Here is a 19315-nt window from a genome sequence, read left to right on the forward strand (position 1 = left end):
ATGGCCAGGTTGGCTACAGACATAGTTGCTATTATTCACCTATATTTTGGTGGCAGCAGAGTACATGTTTCTACAGGTAATTCTTTTCTACCGTATTTCCCCGAAAATAAGACCCTGTCTTATATTTTTTTGAACTCCAAAATAAGTGCTTGGCCTCGTTTTCAGGGAGGTCTTATTATTTTGGGGTGGTGGAGCAAGATGGGGCTCCTCTTGTTGTCTTACCTGATTTCCAGCTTTGTCTCCCTAACCCTAACCAGAGGAAACGGCAGGAAACAGCTGTGCATGCGTTTAAATATTTTCAGGGAGGGTTTATTTTCGGGGGGGGGGGCTTATTTTAGCGCATGCGTTCAAAAGCCTGGTTGGGCTTATTATCAGGGGATGTCTTATTTTTGGGGTAACAGGGTATGTATATCTATAACCGTGGTGGTAATATCAGACATGCATGGCTTCAGCATCCTATACTTTTGTAAGTCTATACATGGGAACATTAAAAAAAAATTGGAATTTCCCTTTTTCAATCTCCTTTAAAGCTCTGTATCAAATCATCTTGCAAAGCACTGATTCATAGGACGGATTGCATCAAAAAGGAGAAGGGAGTGGTTAAACAGTTTTGATAGTTGAGTCTATTCAGCAGTTAACGATTAATCGCCTACCACACCCCAAACTAAATTAATTTGCTGGAGGTGATCAAGAGATTTTAAAAAAATAAATGCTAATGTGTATTTTTATAGAAATGCCAGAGCGTTTGACACAGGCTACAAGACTAGATTTTTAAAAATAGGCTCTTAAAACTCTTAAGAGAATCTTTACACAGATATAATCTATGCACAAAAAACAAACATACTGTCATGTAAACACACACGTTTCCACATTCTACTCTGCATCATGTTAAAAAAATAAATGGCCCACTTCTTGGCAGTCATGCAACAGATGAGAAATTCTAGCTGCTGTCATTTCACAGAGCATCAACTAGTCAATATACTTTCTAGGCAAAGTCATGGATGAGCTCACACCTTCCCCATTCATGCTGTGATTCTCTACAGCAGGGGTCTCCAACTTTGGCAACTTTAAGACTTGTGGATTTAAACTCCCAGAATTCCTCAGCCAGCAAACCAAAGCTGGCTGAGGAACTCTGGGAGTTGAAGTCCACAAGTCTTACAGTTGCCAAGGTTGGAGATCCCTGGTCTGCAGCAAATATGTTAACACTGAAGATGTTCATATGAGCAAGACGTTACAGGTAGTCTTCAACTTACGACCACAACAGAGTCCAAAATTTCTGCTGTTAAGTGAGAACTTTGTTGAGTTTTGCCTGCCACCGTTGTTAAGTGAATCACTGCAGTTGGTGAATTAGTAACCCGGTTGTTAAGTGAATCTGGCTTCCCCACTGGCTTTGCTTGTCAGACGGTCGCAAAAAAGGGGATCCTGTGACCTTGGGACACAGCAAAGGTCATAAATATGAACCAGTTGCCAAGCATCTGGATTTTGATCACGTGACCATGGGGATGCTGCAGAGGTTGTAACCTTGAAAAACGGTCCTCAGTCACTTTTTTCAGTGCCGTTGTAACTTTGAACAGTCACTAAATGAACTGTTGTAAATCAAGGACTATCTGGACTGCTATCACTTCATGAGGCTCAAATCATAATGTTTAGGTGTTTAATTAAAGTATTTTAAAATGAGGCCTCGATCTGTGGAAGTGTACCTCTTGAGATGTGCTTGCACATATTCACAAACACGAGGATATTTGTTCTGAAGAATTCCAGTGAAAGGGAAGGCAGTACATCCGGGCTGATTTCTTGAAATTGCAGATTTTGGTCTGCCCAGCATATATGAATAAACATTTCCTATGAAATGCCCTGTAAAGCAAGATGATTTCTTCATAAATAAAATGCTGCCTCTCATCAAGTCAGCTCTGCCCATGTTCATCATACTTTCCTTGGAATAAACCGCATAGTTAGACAAATTTTTATCAACCAAAATGCCAGGGTTAGTCTGCATGGCTTTCTTTAATGAATAGAAAGGGCGTTTTTTTTTTCCTTTAGAAAGAAATTATAACTTCAACTGATTAGCCTACCAACACACTGCATTTACATTTGTTAAACTGTGTTCGCACCCCATTTCTCTAACTGCTTGTCTCTACCCTACCGGCTGTTGCAATTTTATATAGCAGGCTATATAACTCTCTCAGGCTATGATGCTAAAATGTGGCTCTGCACCCAAGTCTGAGATGACTGAGCCTTTGTTAGTTTTTTATTGGTTTGGGGTATATTTGGTTGTTTTAGTTTTCCAGATGTACATGTTTTGTATTTGGTCTTTTCTGGGTACCGCTGTCCAAAGCCCTTTGGGAGGTAGATGGTCTCAAAACGTTATCACCATCACCATCATTACCATTGCAATACCTGGAGACAGAGGAATAGAAGAGAAAGAACTGGAGAAAACTAAACAAAAGTGCCTTTGTCCACAACTGTCCTGCTTTCCTCTTAATCATTAATATTTAGCTGATTTCTGACATTTTCCATCTCCCAAATCTGATCTTAGATCTTAAGCACATGTGCAACTTCCGTTGAAACAAATAGGCCACACTAGTCAGCTGAGCTAAAACATCTGGTTAAAGAAATAAACGCCTAAAGCTTTGAATGCTTTTATCCATTGCACCGTTGTAGCGATGCTCTAAATTACAGACCATCAGGAATCTTAGTTCATTAAAGTTTCCATGCAAATGTCCTTAGGCCAGGGCCTGTAAGATTTGGATGCTTCCAGGCTACAGAAATATTGATCCCGCCTCATTCACAACCATTTTCTTACTGCTTCTTTCATCTGCATATCACCAGCCACTATCCCCATAAAAAAATCCATTAAAGAAAAATGTTAGTTGCACAATGTCTCTTAACCGGTGAATTAACAGGCATCTGAAAATATCCTTTGAAATAGAATATATGATTGCATATACCAGTACTTCTTAACACAATTAATCTACATGGGTTATCAAAGAAGGTATCTATACCACACCCCCATGTACTTGGGTGCAAACCTCACTGACTTCTGATTAGAGACTGATTCAATTGACAAACTGGGCAGGGCTTGTCTAGTGAAGAAAAGGACCAGAGGAGACATGATAGCAGTGTTGCAATATTTGAGGGGCTGCCACAGAGAGGAGGGGGTCAAGCTATTTTCCAAAGCACCTGAAGGCCAGACAAGGAATAATGGATGGAAACTGAACAAGGAGAGATTCAACCTGGAAATAAGGAGAAATTTTCTGACAGTGAGAACAATCAACCAATGGAACAGAAGTTGCCTTCAGAAGTTGTGGGAGCTTCAGCACTGGAAGCTTTCCAGGAGACTGGACTGCCATCTGTCAGAATAATGTGAGGTCTCTTGCTTGGGCGGGGGGGGGGGGGGGTTGGACTAGATGACCTACAAGGTCCCTTCCAACTCTGTTAATCTAATCTAATTTAATTGCTAAATGGCTTGCCTTATTTTCAAAATAAAACCACCCTATTCCACTTCCCACAGATCAGCACCATCTGTCACTTAGTGAAAGCCAATGTCACAAGTAGAGGGATTTTGTTGCCTTGCCACAGTAGTTAGGGGATTTTTCACTTGATGTGGTTCCTGTTTTTTATGTTGAACTGCATTAGTTCCAATTTATGTACTCAAAGAACAAAAGCTTGGCTGGCTAATGAATGGAGTCAATTCAAGCTAAAAGACTGCAACATCGCTGCAAATGAAGTGATTGGAAAATTTATTAGGTTGCGCATCCTTCAGGACCTGTGAATTGAGTTAACTTAACTTTTCAAAATGAGCCAGTTTAGTGTAGTAGACGAAGGCACCAGATAAAAAAACTGGGCAAAATGTGAGTTGTAAACTTGTAGGCGCAAAGTTAACTGTGATAAATATGAGCACGAAACAACTGGATGCCTTTGGGCCAGTCACTCCCTCTCAGCTCTAGGAAGAAGGCAATGACAAGCCATTTCCAGAAATGTTGCCAAAAAAACCTCATGGACTTGTCCAGGCAGTTTACCAGGAGTCAAGACTGTCTCAAAGGCACCTCCCCAGAAAAATCCTTTTCAAAAGGCACAAAGGAACAAGTAAAATAAAAAGAAAGTGATCTGATGTACACTAGTTAACTAAATTGTAATATGCTAATCCAAAATTAATTAATGTAACATACGTCCCTAAAGAAAAAACAAATTGCCATTTCTACATTACCATTTGTTTAGGCTTTGCAATTCTCTAAACAGCAGAAAAGCAAAAATACTAACAGAAGAGTTTAAGAAAAATTTGAGAATCTCTAAAGACGAACACAGCATCTTAAGTTACAGAACCCTGGGCCATCACTAAATCCACCTCTTGAAAAGTTAACTGTTCATGCATTTTAATTTCTCATACTGTATGAATAAAAGAAACAGTCATAGCTGCCACTGACCGTCACAGCTGCCATCTTAACTTTTTTTGTAGCATCCTACAGACCAAGTACTTTTCTTATTCCAACAAACAGATCTACATCTTCAACTATATGGAACAAGAGAAAGAATTGCCCCCAAAAATAAAGAATGGGGAGTTCCAAAAAAAAAAAAAAAAAAGGAAATAAGCAGGTTTTACCTGCTTAAATAATTTCTGTTTTAAGATTTGTCTAGATTATAACAGCAAGCAAGCAATGTATAGCACAAAAATCAAAACCTTGTAGTTGTGAAATATTTTTTTATCGGTAGTAACATCAATCTCTTATTCATCATTCCCAGACACAGATTATCACTAGTTTTACAGTCTTAAGAAACTAAAATTCCTACTTCTACCACCAAGGACAACAAAACTTATTCCTGAACAGAATAAAAAAAATATCACAATGACATTGCAATTAGGCCAAAATTACATATATCTCCCCATCCAGCCTGGCTATTCAGAGAACCCAAAAGTTTCATTTCCCTGTGGCGTTCACCAGGCAGGCTTTCTCTAAAACAGCCCCCACTTTATGGTCGACCAATATTTTCATTTAAGCAATATTTGGAGCTCCCAACTTGCTGCAATTCCAGAAACAACTGAGTGCTGATTGAACACAGTTTTGGTCCCACGTGACTGACAATGCATGCCTGTCTTGGGTACTATTTTTGCTTTTCTTTTGTGGCTAATTTTGGGTTTTTCTATTAAATTGGTTGCAGTTCTTTAATGTCAGTTTTTTCTTTTCATTAAACATTGCACAGTACACCACCCAGAGTCCTTGGGGAGCAGGCCGCGTTATAAGTACTGGAAATAAACAAACACAATTAAATCAAACATGATTCACGCTTATGTAGAACAGAAAAACCGGTAGTTCAAAGAAGCCTTATTATAAACAAAAGACAGTTTTCCATCCATGGGCTGATGAAGCAGATTTTATTCCTCCTAAAACTGCCATCATTAAAAAAAAAAAAAAAAACTAGTTTTCCCAATGCACAGAATGATGCATTTTTTAAATCTTCCTAGGGCAGCGATTTCAAATTCCCAACCACTTCTGAGGGAGGGAGAGGAATCTTGAGGAAGGGCCTGCCAAAACTGCAAAATGCAGGTGCGAAAGCCCTTAAATAAGTTTTTTTTTAAAAAAAAAAGGTATAAAAAGGATGCTCCAACCCCTTGCATTTTCCCCTTGCATTCGGATATGCAAAAAGAGAGAGAGAGAGAGAGGCAGGGATAATGATGGAGGCAAAATAAATGGAGGACACAGGCAGTTAAGATGCAGGCGGAAAGATGCTACTGCAGGGGGGGGGGCAGGTTGCCATGTCGTCCTGCTTTGCGTTTTATGGGGGGGGGGGAGAGGATATGCAATCCAAAATTGGGCACCACACGAAACAAAGAAAAAAAACCAAGGAAGGCCCATTATAAAAATATATGTATTATTCAATGAGGCATCAAGAGCAAGGAAACCATGCCGCATGCAAGCAAGGATGGGGAGAGGAGGGAAGGAAGGGGGGGGGCCTCCCTCCTTACGGCCAAGAAGCCCCCCCCCCATAAAGAAACCCCCCTCCCCACCCAGTCAAAAAAAAAAAGAGGGGAGGCAGCAGCCACCTCTTTGGGGGCGCTCTTCCCCCCTCACCCACCCTCTGCGGCCCCCCCCACGGCGTTGCCAGGCAACCTCCAACGGTCACCCGGGCAGGGCCTGGTTTCCTCCTGCCGCGCGGGCGGGCGCGCGCGCCCTCACCTTCGTGTAGAGCTCGGAGGCCGCCATGGTGGTGGTGGTGGTGGAGGAGCAGCCGCCGCCTCCTCCTCCTCCTCCTCCTCCTCCACTGCCTCCGCCGCCGTCTTCCCCAACCCGAGGTCGGTCGGGCCTCGGGGCCGGCTGGAGGAGCCGAAGGCGGGGCGGACGTGAGGGAGGGAGATAGAAAAAGAGAGAGAGGCGGTCGGTTGGTTAGGCGGCTTACTGGCTCCCCTCAGCCATGTCGCTACCTGAGATGCGCCGAGAGAGAAGGATGAGGAGATGCGGGCGGCCCCTCCGCCGTTGCCTCCGCCTCGTCAGGCATGCTGGGTACCGGCGGAGGCGCCCGAGCGTGCGCGCCGCCGTCCCCCGGGCGGATGGAGAGACCCTCTTTTTTTCACCCCCTTTTCTCCGGGTAGAGGCAGAGGGTGGTCGCGTAGGGGCGGTGGGGAGGGGGGGAAGGAGGAGGAAATGGGGGGGGGTCAGGGAAGCCTCCCTCGTTCGTTTGGGGTGTGGGGGGGGGCTGCAGAAGCGACCCCCCCCTCTTAAAATGGGAACCTTTCATGAGAAAGGAGGGATTCAAAAAAAAGGTTTGGAGGGAAGAGCAAGCAAGGTGATGAGGGGGTTGCTGGAGGGTGGAACATAGGAAGAAGGTTTGGAGGAATTGGGTGGTGGGTCTGGTTTAATGAAGAGGGCCTGGTGGCTCAGCAGACTGATAGCATTGTGATTAATATTCAGCTGTCTGCAATGACTGCAAGTTCGAATCTCAACAGGCTCAAGGTTGACTCAGCCTTCCATCCTTTCTAAGGTAGGTGAAATGAGGACCCAGTTTGTGGGGGCAATAAGCTGACTTTGTATAAATATACAAAAAGGATGAAGGCTATTGCTTAAGGCATTGTAAGCCGCCCTGAGTCTCTGGAGAAGGGCAGCATATAAATCAATTTTTTTTAAAAAAAAGAAGGATTAAGGGGGGACAATGATAGCACTGTTCGGATATTTGAGGGGCTGCCCCAAAGAAGAGGGAGTCCAGCTATTCTCCAAAGAGCCTTGGTGGCGCAGCAGACTAAACTGCTGTTAAGTAGCACCAGCTGCCTGCAATTACTGCGAGTTCAAAATCTCACCAGGCTCAAGGTTGACTCAGCCTTCCATCCTTTCGAGGTAGGTAAAATGAGGACCCGGATTGTGGGGGCAATAAGCTGACTTTGTATAAAAAAAGAACACCGCTTTGTGGGGGGGGCGAAAGCCCTACTAAGCAGGTATATACAAAAAGTATGAAGGCTATTGCTTAACGCATTGTAAGCCGCCCTGAGTGTCCGGAGAAGGGCGGCATATAAATCGAACCAATAAATAAATAAATAATAAAACACCTGAGGGCAAGACAAGAATTAATGGGTGGGAACTAATCGAGGAGAGAAGCAACCTAGAACTAAGGAGAAATTTCCTGACAGTGAGAACAATTAATCAGAGGAACAACTTGCCTCCAGAAGTTGTGAATGCTCCAACAATGGAGGTTTTTAAAAAGATGTTGGATAACCATTTGTCTGAAGTGGTGTAGGGTTTCCTGCCTAAGCAGGGGGTTGGACTAGAAGACCTCCCAGGTCCCTTCCAACTCTGTTATTCTATTCAATTCCTCAAGAATGAAAAGAAATCTTCCATCAGACCCAGTGAGACAGCCTGCGAGGGGGTCCTTCCTGCCCCGTGCCCTTAATACAGGTAGTTCTCGAGTTACAACTGTTCATTTAGTGACCATTCAGTTACAACGGCACTTAAAAAAATTGACTTGGGACTATTTTTTCAGAGTTATGACCTTGGTAGCATCCCCAGGATCATGTGATTAAAATTCAGGTGCTCAGCAACTGGTTCATATTTCTGACCGTTGCTGTGTCCCAAGATCATGGGATCCCCTTTTTTGCGACCTGACAAGCAAAGCCAATGGGGAAGCCAGATTCACTTAACAACCGGGTTACTAACTCACCAACTGCAGTGATTCATTTAACAACTGTGGCAAGAAAGGTTGTAATATGAGGCAGAACTCACTTAAGTGTCCCGCATAACAACAGAAATGTTGGCCTCAATTGTGGTTGTAAGTCGAGGACTACCTGTATTTGGGGGGGTGGGGGGGACGATGAGGATACACTAAACTGAGTTATGAATGATGGTAAATCGAGGACTACTTGAAAAACCTGATTTAGACATCCCTGTGTTGGGATGGTTCCTCCATCATCCTAAACCAGAGATTCCTCCAGTCTTCATTTCATTAACCCATGAAAATATTCAGCAGGATCATGAAATAAGCCATAGACATACGTATGCACCCATCTTACTGTTGCTGTCTGGGTTATGTAGTCTCCAAGTAGCATCAAACTCAACCCTACTTTTCAAGATCAGTCATGGTCAAGTGCTGCCACCTGCTGCCAGTTCCTTTTTTTGTGTGTGTGTGAACAATATCTTGAATAAACCAATTTCACAGGCTGGGTCTGTAATACTGTATAGCAGGGGTCCTCACACTATGGCCCGCAGGCCGAATATGGCCCACCGAAGCCATTAATCTGGCCCACGCGGGACCACGAGGCTGCCCAGCCCACATCACCCCACCTACCCGCTGGCCCCCACCTGTCTTCTGGAGACTGAGGCGGCCAAAAACAGGACGCATGGAGGCCCCAGGAGGCCAAAAACAAGCTCTCACACACTCATTCCAAGGCAGCCATATCCCTTCACTAATCTGCTTTCCATCCCCAGGAGCATAACAAAGTTTAATCTGCATGTATTGTTTAATGGACTGCTAAATTAGCCATGACCACCCAGTCACATGACTACCTAGCCACGCCCACCGTCACATGACCTAGCCACGCCCACCCAGCTGGTCCAGGCCCCCAACAGTCTGAGGGACCGTGAATTGACCCCGTTTAAAAAGTTTGAGGACCCGTTGTATAGCAAGCCAAGCACGAGTGGTTATGTTATGTACACATGGCCGATTTGTGCTCAACAAAAGACTGGGCTTCCACTAATCTTAATCCAACAAAGTCCACCTGTTACGTTTCTTAGTGAAGCCCACAAAATAAATTGCAAGACCAGACAACCTATGACCCACTGAGTCATCCTTTTGAGAGAAAATAGTCTGATGTGACCACTTCCTGATGTTTGGTGTTATTTGTTGACTATATGACATCCTCCTCCTTTCCACGAGGCATAATTAAGCTGTTGGGTTTTTTTTACCCTGATGTTGGATGGTGTCATCTCAAAAGTGTATCGTGACTGTGAGACACTGCAGTGACCAGAAGTTTGCAAATAAAACTGGTGTGAACATTGTGTAGATTCCATTAGGAGCGATGGCTTTTGGATGTTTTCTACATCTTTTAAACTTTCCGGTACAACCAACCATTTGAGCCAACTGGAGGGTAAAAACAGGAGAATTTTAGTAGCATAATATAGATTAGGCCAAAAAATAAGACAGTTTACAAAGATTAACCAGGTGACTGGATTCTTAGCAGAAATGTGATAGCTATAGTGCTCTCCTTTAGTGTAATATTTTCATACTAAAGCTAATGACATTGGCCCCCTTCCCACACATTTCCAAAAATTCTGAAGCTCTCATAAAAGTTTAGTAAGGTCTATCAAACCCCAATTTGTAAAAGTTGGTTTACATTCAACTTGGCCGTTTTATCAACCAGAATAGATCCTATTCGTCTGGTTGTAAATAGAAGATATTTCTATTCAAATAATTAAAAGAGCTAAGGTTAGCTATGCAGGTGGAATTCAGCACCTTCATTTTACCAAAATTACAAGTACATCAGATCCCAATGTGTTATTGTATCTACAAAGAGGGTATACTGCAGATAAAAACATGGGACCTGCAATTTTGTACCAGAAAGTATCAGAGGAAGTCTGAACACTAAAGAGTTTACATAGTTCCTGCCCCTTCGGGGATTTGTCTGAAGAATCCTTTCTGATGATTCTCGGATTAATTTTCAGAATCAATTTTCATAAATGAATTGCATAGAAACAAGCCTATTAGTGTATTAAAATCAAATCATAACATTTAATACAATTTTTAGAAAAATAACTGAGGTATATAGAGTTACAGTCAAGAACATTATAGGTTTAATATTGAAAACATACTAGAAAACAGAAGCTTTTTCCTTAATACAAAATTAATTCCATGGAAACCAATGCTTTTAGTCAGAATTAAGGAATTCAAGGCAGTTATTGTGGGTGGGTATGGGGGAAGGTGTATCAGTAAAACACCAGACAAAAGTTTCTACAGAGCAGTGAAAACTAATTGTATTTATTATGCATATTATACAGACTGAAAACTGTAGGGAGCAACCGAAATCCTCATTGCCTCGGGTTATGGAATGCATCAAAGGACTTATCAGAGCAGGCAATTCTGCATACACATGATCACACAGATTCTTGCGACAATGGGCAAACTCGGTGGATGGAGCAGAAATGGGGGAAACTTTATCACTTGACACACTATTACTGAGCTACTGGGGAGGAGTTGGGAGGCTACCATTTATTTTGGGTACAGACATCCTTGAGCATTACTAATCACTGCATAAAGCAGATTGTTAGGCTGTAGTGCAGATCTCTGAAAAAGGTATCAAATGGTAAAACTCATATTATACAGTATATACACACACGTAACAGCTTTATCTTGTTGAAATAAACTGCAGTTTAGACGTCCATTCTCTCTTCTGAGAAATTATTACTGATCAAACTATTTGCATCCTTAATAGAAGACCAACCTATCTTCAGTTGCTGAGGTTTTTTAGAGACAGATTCATTATCAAAGCTGACTGGTACTGGAATAGCTATTTTTACAATCGTTCAGCTTGTGTTTTTGTATCCCTAACATTTGTCCAGTCTTATCAATACAAAAATATAAGCATTGTAAGCAGGAGAATGGAATGTTTAGATTGACATAGTTTATATACCTCCTTATCCACCAAACCAATTCACCATACTATAATCTGCAGCAATCTGTTAGGAAGTCATTTTAAGCTACTCAACAGGGTCGGCCTCTTATAAAAAAGAAACAATGTTTGTTAGAACAGCTTCCACTAAACATTACATGTTCTCAAATCAGATACTAGGTTCTCAGTTCTATCCCCAACGAAGTATCTTTCCTGTGCTGATTTTACTGCTCATGACGTTCAAATTTTAATACAACCGGGACACAAAATTGAAGCAGATTGTAGCAGGAAGAGATCTCATGTCATTATTACTCAGACAAAAGAAAAAATATAGCTTTAGGGGAGAAGTGACAAAATAGCCCTCCTAAATAAACCAGAAATTACAAATTATTCAATTCTGTCATCCGTGCAGCTAACAGAGATTCGGATCAGTATAAAGTAACCTTTTAAAATTTGAGATGTAGCAAGGCTATGCCCAATACCTTGGAATACTTTGTATGAATGTTGAATTTATTTATAAAAGAAGTGCAGCAGAAATTTATTACTTTCAGAGACTACCTTGGGAAAAATCCAGCTTCTATTGCCTAAAGTCAAATCTCTCAAACTATACAGAAAATCTTTCAGAGTGAGAATGTCAAGTAAATCTGAGATTTTAAGACAGACAAAATAGTATTTTTGTTGTTAATTTTTATATGTGAATAGGTAGCCAATTATATCCAAGATACGATTGCTTTTAATATTTATAATATACAATGACAAAGCACTCTTATCTTACAAGACATCATAATTTTAGAACATATCAATTCTAACCAATACCATCTTTACTTCTTAATCTAAAAAGTGTTTGTATTCTTTTTAAACTACTCCTAAAATAGCAGGTGCTGTTTTTAGAACGTTGGAGGCCTCTAGTAGCAGCACAGAAGTATCCATAATTTTATGATTTAAACTTCTTGCATTTAATTTTAAAAAGAGATCTTCAAGTGTTCTGAAGAAATATAGTAGTGCTGGAAGTCCCTATATAGGGTGATTTAAAAGTAGCTTAATGTGTTTTAAGTTAAGTCCCTTGAAATAAATAAAACCTCGTTGTTTCAGATAAACTGTTTTGTATATATATAGAAGAAGTATTTATACTGAACATTGTATCAATTAATGGGAAAATGCATTGGTAAAGCTGATCTATCCATAGTACTTCAAAAGTTTCCAGATTTTAAGCATACAAGTTATTACTTTTCACCAAGGAGGTTTTGATTCAAATAAGTATTATGGTTTTCCAAGAGACAGAATTTGTGCTTGCAGTTGGCACATTTTTAAAAGTGTAAAGTTAACGTATTTGCAAAAATTGTGCAAAACTATCTTATTTACAGACATGGCACAAAAGTGAATGCAGTCAATGCACATGCACACTTCATCCACTTTAAAAATGTGTTCTATGCTACAGGACCCAAAAGAATACCAGCTTCAACAGACAGTTGTCAATAAGCACAAAGTTTACAAGAATTACACCAAAATGAGCAAATATTGCTCAAGTAAAAAAATCTATTGTTAAAGCTGAAGTAGGTTTAAGGCCATTCAAGTTCAAGAGTAAATACACAAATTTAGTGAAAGCCCCATCGTTTTTAATACATGCTTTACCTTCTAGCAACTTACTGTCTAAAACCTCTACTTTTCAAAACCAAAACACAAGGGGGAAAAAAGGAACTTGTATTTGATACAAACATATTACACTGTAATTAAAGTGAACTAAGGAACGCCAAAACATTAAAAAATTTCAAACTTGCTTTGTCACTTGCTGGAACCAGCCCTACACTAGCAAATGGGTAATATGTACATTTTTCAAGTAGATTACATTGCTCTAAACAAAACATGTCTTTTTTTTAAAAAAAAAAAAATCAGTGCATTGTTCTCAACTCGTCCAAGGACTACGCAATTCTTAATTGGACTCTTACAATAGCAGCACACGCTACCACTACCTGCCAAGCAGTCAGTCAATGACTTAGTGGAAACAAAAATGTGAGGAAAAAAAAACTTAAGGAAAGATTAAGGGAATAAGAAGTTTCATGCAGTTCTGCCAGCCTAGTCAGCCAGCCAGTTTGCTAGCAACAAGAGATGGTTTCCGTTGTGGAAGGTCCTGTGGTGTAGGAATGTGGTCACCTGTGACTTCAGTCTTATCAGGAGCTGCAGTAGGAAGCTGCTTGTTCTTCATCTTTGCTTTTGCCATATTGTAATCCCCGGAATCAAAGTACTTTTGCTGCAAGATAAACGTTATCAAGTGAAATATAACAAAAAATATAATGTAGTTCCTCCAAGAATTACATACATGCTTCAGCATCTAGGCTAATTTAATTACGTTGATGCATATGCAGAATAAAAGGCATGTTGATCCTTATCTGGAAAAACTCACCAAGTAAAGATAAAATGTGTTAAGATGGAGAATCCTGGTTTTGTTATCATTTGATAGTTAGAAATGCTTACAACATCCTGTTCACATTAATGAATAGGGTATTTAGCATTGCAATCACATGCCAAGAACGCATTCATTATGAACAGAATGCATGAAGTAACTCAAAAGGGGATCTACAGCATTCATTTGTATCCTTGAAGATAAATTAAATGCATTGTTTGAATATTCTATATGCTATTATACTAGGATACAGGTTTTAATTTCAGAGCAAACATAAATTAAACCATTTCCCTTTATTATGTCGATTAGTTTTATATCTTACTCCTTTCTGAAGTCTCTTCCTCAAAAAATCCGAGCCCCCAGGCTTTTGGCCCAGATGAGGATATCTTGCTTTCAATTTTGCTTCTTCAGCTTTCTCAGGACTAATCACCTTATCTTCCATTTCCTAAAAATACAAGAAACTGGCATTACACTGTTTTGTGATTTCACAATTCATATTGTGATATCCTAATAGTTTAAAAAATATATAATCCAATCTAACAATTACTTCATAATTGTTTCTTAGCTAAATAATGTAAGGGTTGTTTGCAAATTTACAGATACATAAAAGACCAATTGCACAACACATACTTTTAATATACTGTCAACCCTAACTTTGCAATACTGTAATATGTGTAAGATGCTACCCGTGTGAACAAACCGGTAAGAGTATTACAAGATCCCTACTTACAAGGTTCCACTACAAGCCAACACAATCCAATCATTTTAATTTTTGTCAAGGTACTAAGTATCTATGGAGATTCTGTCATCCAGGTCATGGTTGTCCCAAAGGTGCTTTTTCAAGAGGTAACTGGACTTTCTGGTTTTTCATTGAAGACATTTCTCATGCAAGAAGCTTCTTCAGCTCTTGGAGCTAAAGAAGCTTTTTGGATGAGAAGCAAAACATCTTCAAAGAAAAACCAGAAAGTCCGGTTACCTCTTGAAAAAGCACCTTTGAGTCAAGGTACTGTGTTATTTTGTTCATGTCTGTCCTATTTTCGACGCTTTCTGCTCTTTCTTTATGGTCTGAAACACAACCATAGCAATGGTAGTATAAAGGCCTGGAGACTAAAACATATGAGGAAGGGTTGCAGGATTTGGGTTTGGCTAGTCTAGAGAAAAGAAAGACTAGGGAGAACATGATTAGCAGTCTTCCAGTATTGAAGAGGTTGCCACAAAGAGGGGGAGGGGGTCAACTTCTTTTCCAAAGAGGGCAGGACAAGAAGCAAGGGATGGAAACTAATCGAGAAGAGAAGCAACCTGGAAGCAAGGAGAAACTTGCTTCCGAACAATGAGGACAAATTAATCAATGGAACCGCTTCCCCTTCAGAGGTTGTGGGTGTTTCATCAGGGGAGGTTTTTTAAGAAAAGACTGGACAGTGACTTATCTGAAATAGTATAGGTTTCTCCTGCTTGAGCCAGGGGGGCTGGACTAGAAGACCTCCAAGGTCCCTTCCAGCTCGATGCCGAACGAAGTTTCCATCCTGAAGGCTATTAAACCCCAAACACTGAGAGCCAAGACAAAAGATCTGCCTCAAACCCAAGTTTCGGGGATCGGATTGACGGCGGCCTACCTTGAATCGCAGAAGGCCGCCGGGCACAGCCTGAGAGTCTCTGATCATCACTCCTTAATTTTTTCTTTGGGGGGGGCTGCGCATTAGAGCCCGATGACGTCAGAATCCCGCCTCGCCTGCTGCAATCAGACGCCCCCGGCGACCGCAGCCACGCGGGGAGGGGGGGAGAGGGTCACGCCCACCTTAGGGGGGGTCCTGGGAAACCCCTCCCGCTCTCGGGGGGGGTGCGGGCGAGGGGAAAGCGACCCAATTCGGAATTATTCCACCGTCGTGGAGAGATGGGGGGGAGCTAAACCCGCAGAGGCTTTGCCTGCCTGCGTGGGCGTGTGTGTCCCCCCTCCCACTTTCTCGCGGGGGCTTGAGAGGAAATCGTGCCTCGGGTGGAGAGCCTGCAGCCCCCACTGTGGGGGGGGGGGGAAGAGAGCCAGGAATGGCGTTTTTTTTTTTCCACACACGCACCCCGCCGGGTAGGCCTCTCGGCGGGACCCCCCCCCTCCCTCAGGAAGTTTTCTCCTCCTGGTTTGCCGCCCTCGCCGCCCGCTGCTCTTTTTGCCCCTCACCTTCTGCTCCTCTGCCGAAGCGGGCTCCAGGTTCTCCGCAGACATGGCCGCCCAGACAACCGGGATGCCAGGAACCTCCCTTCCCCGGGCGAGAAAGGCCTACCGCCTGGAAAGCGAAGCTCCAACCACCGCCTGCGGCCGCTGGTATTCCGCCCCCCTCACACACACATATACACAGAGCCGCTCACAAGATGGCCGACGGCGAAGACGGCGAGCCGACCGGGCCAAACTTCCTCGAGACGCCTCCTAAGAGCAAAATGAGCGAGCCGCACACACCAAAAGCGAGAGAGGCGCGGAGGGCGACTGGCTTCCCTGCGCGAGCTTGGCTTGTTAGGCTGCGTGCGTCATCGGCTACGTCACTGGGAGTTGGTTCCTGAGGCATTCTGGGAGCTGAAGTTTCTGAAGGAGATGCCTTATTTGTCCCACTGGAGATGCAGAGAGGAACGTTTAATAAGGCTGTTAGTGGAGCAGTTGAGAAGCTCCAGAGCGCTTTCTCATGAGTAGAGATGTATGGGATAAGCTTGGTTGAGCCATGTCTTTCTGCAATTTCAGAAAAACCTCGTTGGTGTAACAATGGGGCCTACGTCTGTATACTTGGAAATGTTTGATTCTGAAAACTAAGGATTGAAACCATGGGAAATTTGCAAAGGATAAATCGGATTGCTGACTGGCCTTGCTTCTAAATCAACCTAACATTATGTAATATTAAAGACCTTAAATATTAAGGCAATTCTCACTCTGCTTACTCATCAGTTAGCTTTTTTAAATGACTGATTGAATTTGACTGACCCCAAATTTCTAAGCCATCTTTCTAGTTTCAGTACCCAAAGGGACTCAAGACTCAATCTGAAGCATGTATTTTTGCCTTTTTATAACTTTCCTTTCCATTCTTTAGTGCCTAAAGTGGCTTAAGACACTTATTTCAAGGCACCAAATCTTTGCCCTTCATGGCAAATCTCTTAGATGCCTGGGAGGGGGAGTTTTGCTTTATATTCAAATGCATGCAAGAAAACAAGTGTTTCAGTAATTATTTATGGTAATTACTCTAACTGCTCCATCTTAGTAGGAAGGTAAGATTTGTAGAGTAAATAAGCCTAATTTCTTTCATTACTTTTGGGAAAGGGATTTTATATCCAATTATGCAAGGAGGGGAAAAACCAAAACTTTGGTTGTAACAAAGACAAGTATCTTTCCCAGAGACTATTTTTTATTTTTCAGACCTGCAAAAGAACTTAAGTTTGTTGGGGATCAAGTATTGAGATAAACACTTGTTTTTAGTTTTTTGCTTAACACTGTATTTTGGAATTGAATAACAAAAGAGAAATATAAGCAGTATAAGAATAATGCTTCTCTTAATTCTAATTCTTTCAAATACTAACCACAAGAGAATACTCTGAAGCTGTGTTTTTCAAACCTCGGCAACTTGAAGCTGTATGGACTTCAACTCGAAATCCACCCCTCTTCAAGTTGTTAAGTTTGAGAAACACAACTCTAAAGAGTATTCTTCCATTGCAGCGGCTGTACTAACACATGGCATGGGCAGTTCTTTTGCAATATACTGCAATGAAAGAATTAACTTTCTAGAACCAACTATGGAACAAAAAAAGGGGAGGTGATCCACTGAGCACAAAGACTCTCAAAATAAAACCAGAATTCAAATATAGCTGTTTTCACATATATTTACAATATAAATATGACTTTGTTTTCACAGTACATCTTAAAAAATAAAAAAGCCCTGTAGTCTGAGAAAATCAGGCATGGGAAAGCAATGTAATGCCAAATGTGGGGTATCTATTAGGATAAGTGAAATGCTTGAGGAAAAACCTTTAAATAGGAAAGGAAATGCTAATTATGAGTCAACTTAACCATGAGTAATCAAAACGTTTTTCTTTTGGTGTGGTTTTGTGTTTATCATGGAAACTAAGCATGGAAAGAAATGAGCAATGGAAAAGAGTCACACGATCCTCCTTCTGCCCCCAGATCCTTTGCATAGTATGATAATGTAATGGAAGTCCAAAATCTCATCTTTATTCTGAATGAGTTAAGAGTCACTGAAAAACACATCACGCATCAAAGTAAAGGTTCTGTATATATTTCAAGATTTCAATATTAATGTCAAAAATACGTAGTATGATTTTACATCGGATTTGTGCTACATTAGAACAGTAAAGACAAACATCACTTAAGTGAAAGGAACATTAAATATTAAATAGCCCAAAAATAAAAATAAAATAAGGTGTAAACACTAAACTAATTTGGGACTCTGCTATTGCAACACATCCAATGAAGTGGTTTAAAACGAGTATAAAAAAGGTTACGACTAAGTGTTTTCCAGTCTATTCAGAATACACAAAGCTCATTCTAAAAACTTTTCTGAACTGGTCCAAGAGATTTTGACTCCCATCTGACCATCCTTCTCACTACCTCCGTGATTCAGGTTTTGCACAGGATATTTTATTGTTTTGTCTTGAATAATAATCTGGTCATTGAGGAAATAGTTTCACGGTTGTGTTTTGCTAACACCGGGGTGAAAACTGAGGATTCATTGGAGATTCAGTGTAAGATTTGAGTTCATATGCAGCGCCACTGTCCACTTCCATAGATTTTCGGGAAAACAGAAGTCTTACATCTCTGTAGAGGTAGATCTTTCCAGACTTGGAACTCTGGAACCTGGGAAAGGAACAGATAACTGATAAATAATCACATAACTACTGTCAATGTCTCACAAGAGTGAAGTCCTACATGACCCTAAGAACAAATTTAACAAGCGATTACAACTTTGGAAATTTGTTATATTCAGGCAAAGCACCCTAGCATAACCATTAATGTTTATATTTCAAAATAGTGTCCCTTATTTTTTTCTATGGCACCGCTCTCTCTGTGTGAACTGTCTATAGCAATTCTGAAGAACTTTCAGTCCAGATGCAAGTATACCATAAATTAATGACTGGACATTTAGCTTATTTTACAGAAGCTGGTTTAGACATTCAAGTGATCCAGTGAGTCCACATGAAGAGCTGCATTATTGACCTCTTGGGTTTTGCAAGACAACCAGCTTTAGTCTGGTTCAAATGTTTTTGCTGACCTTCCTAAGGTAGGTTCACCACAGCAGTGTGGCACATCTTAAATTAGCGTCTCCCAGGAGATTCAGCCATTAAATAGTTGACTGTACCAAGACTTATTTTCTTTTGGCGAGGATGTCTATGATTTCAGCTGCTAAACCCGAGTTGCTTAGTTTTAAGTTTCAAATTAATTCAAATTATTTGAATAAAAGAAAATCTGTCAAAGCAAATTGATGCTGCTATCTATGTTTCAATTAATAGGTGAATGTAACAGCATTCTCAATCATGGACTTGTTCCAAAAGATGCTCCATTGCTACTTAAAATTAGGGGGTTCCTAAATTAGGTGGAATAGGGCTGGGTAATGTGTGCCCAGCAACACACACAGTCCCTAAGTTCCCTTAAAGGCCCCTTTTGTTTTATTTGTAATTTATTTATTTGTAAAATTTATTAATTTATCTTAACACAAGATCACTCTAGATGGTTTACAATCTTAACTCTAACCCAATCTTAATACTATAATATAGTATTGGAGGTCTTCTAGTCCAACCCCCTGCTCAGGCAAGGAAACCTATACCAGTGATGGTGAACCTTTTAG

General features: G+C 41.1%; 3 protein-coding genes across 9 annotated transcripts in view; all 3 read right to left on the bottom strand.

Annotated features, from left to right (window-relative positions):
• MYO5A (myosin VA) overlaps positions 1-9532 on the bottom strand; it is a 72185-nt gene extending 62653 nt beyond the window's left edge. For 2 of the 4 annotated variants that reach the window (XM_060689430.2, XM_087878168.1), the window contains exon 1: positions 6174-9532. In XM_060689430.2, the coding sequence (XP_060545413.2) occupies positions 6174-6200 (27 nt within the window). In that variant the 5' untranslated portion in view covers positions 6201-9532. The remainder of the gene's footprint in view (positions 1-6173) is intronic. The other 2 variants (XM_087878171.1, XM_087878170.1) reach the window with 1 other exon arrangement.
• A 646-nt stretch (positions 9533-10178) lies between these two features.
• Positions 10179-16360, bottom strand: ARPP19 (cAMP regulated phosphoprotein 19). Of its 2 annotated transcripts, none has more exons than XM_034432659.3 (3): positions 15658-16360; positions 13807-13929; positions 10179-13331 (listed from the first exon to the last, which is right to left on the bottom strand). In XM_034432659.3, the coding sequence occupies exons 1-3, from the start codon at positions 15700-15702 to the stop codon at positions 13161-13163; spliced, it is 339 nt and encodes a 112-aa protein (XP_034288550.1). In that variant the 5' UTR covers positions 15703-16360; the 3' UTR covers positions 10179-13160. The 2 variants fall into 2 exon arrangements, with proteins under 2 accessions (XP_034288550.1, XP_034288549.1); XM_034432658.3 differs by lacking the exon at positions 15658-16360 and adding an exon at positions 15098-15476.
• A 1373-nt stretch (positions 16361-17733) lies between these two features.
• ATOSA (atos homolog A) overlaps positions 17734-19315 on the bottom strand; it is a 29086-nt gene continuing 27504 nt past the window's right edge. For all 3 annotated transcript variants that reach the window (XM_087878173.1, XM_087878174.1, XM_087878172.1), the window contains one exon: positions 17734-18327. In XM_087878173.1, coding sequence (XP_087734299.1) covers positions 18174-18327 — 154 coding nt within the window. In that variant the 3' untranslated portion in view covers positions 17734-18173. The remainder of the gene's footprint in view (positions 18328-19315) is intronic.

The sequence above is a fragment of the Pantherophis guttatus genome, chromosome 13 (genome assembly GCF_059756535.1).
Source record: "Pantherophis guttatus breed Tessera chromosome 13, ASM5975653v1, whole genome shotgun sequence".
In the NCBI taxonomy this organism is placed as follows: Eukaryota; Metazoa; Chordata; class Lepidosauria; order Squamata; family Colubridae; genus Pantherophis; species Pantherophis guttatus.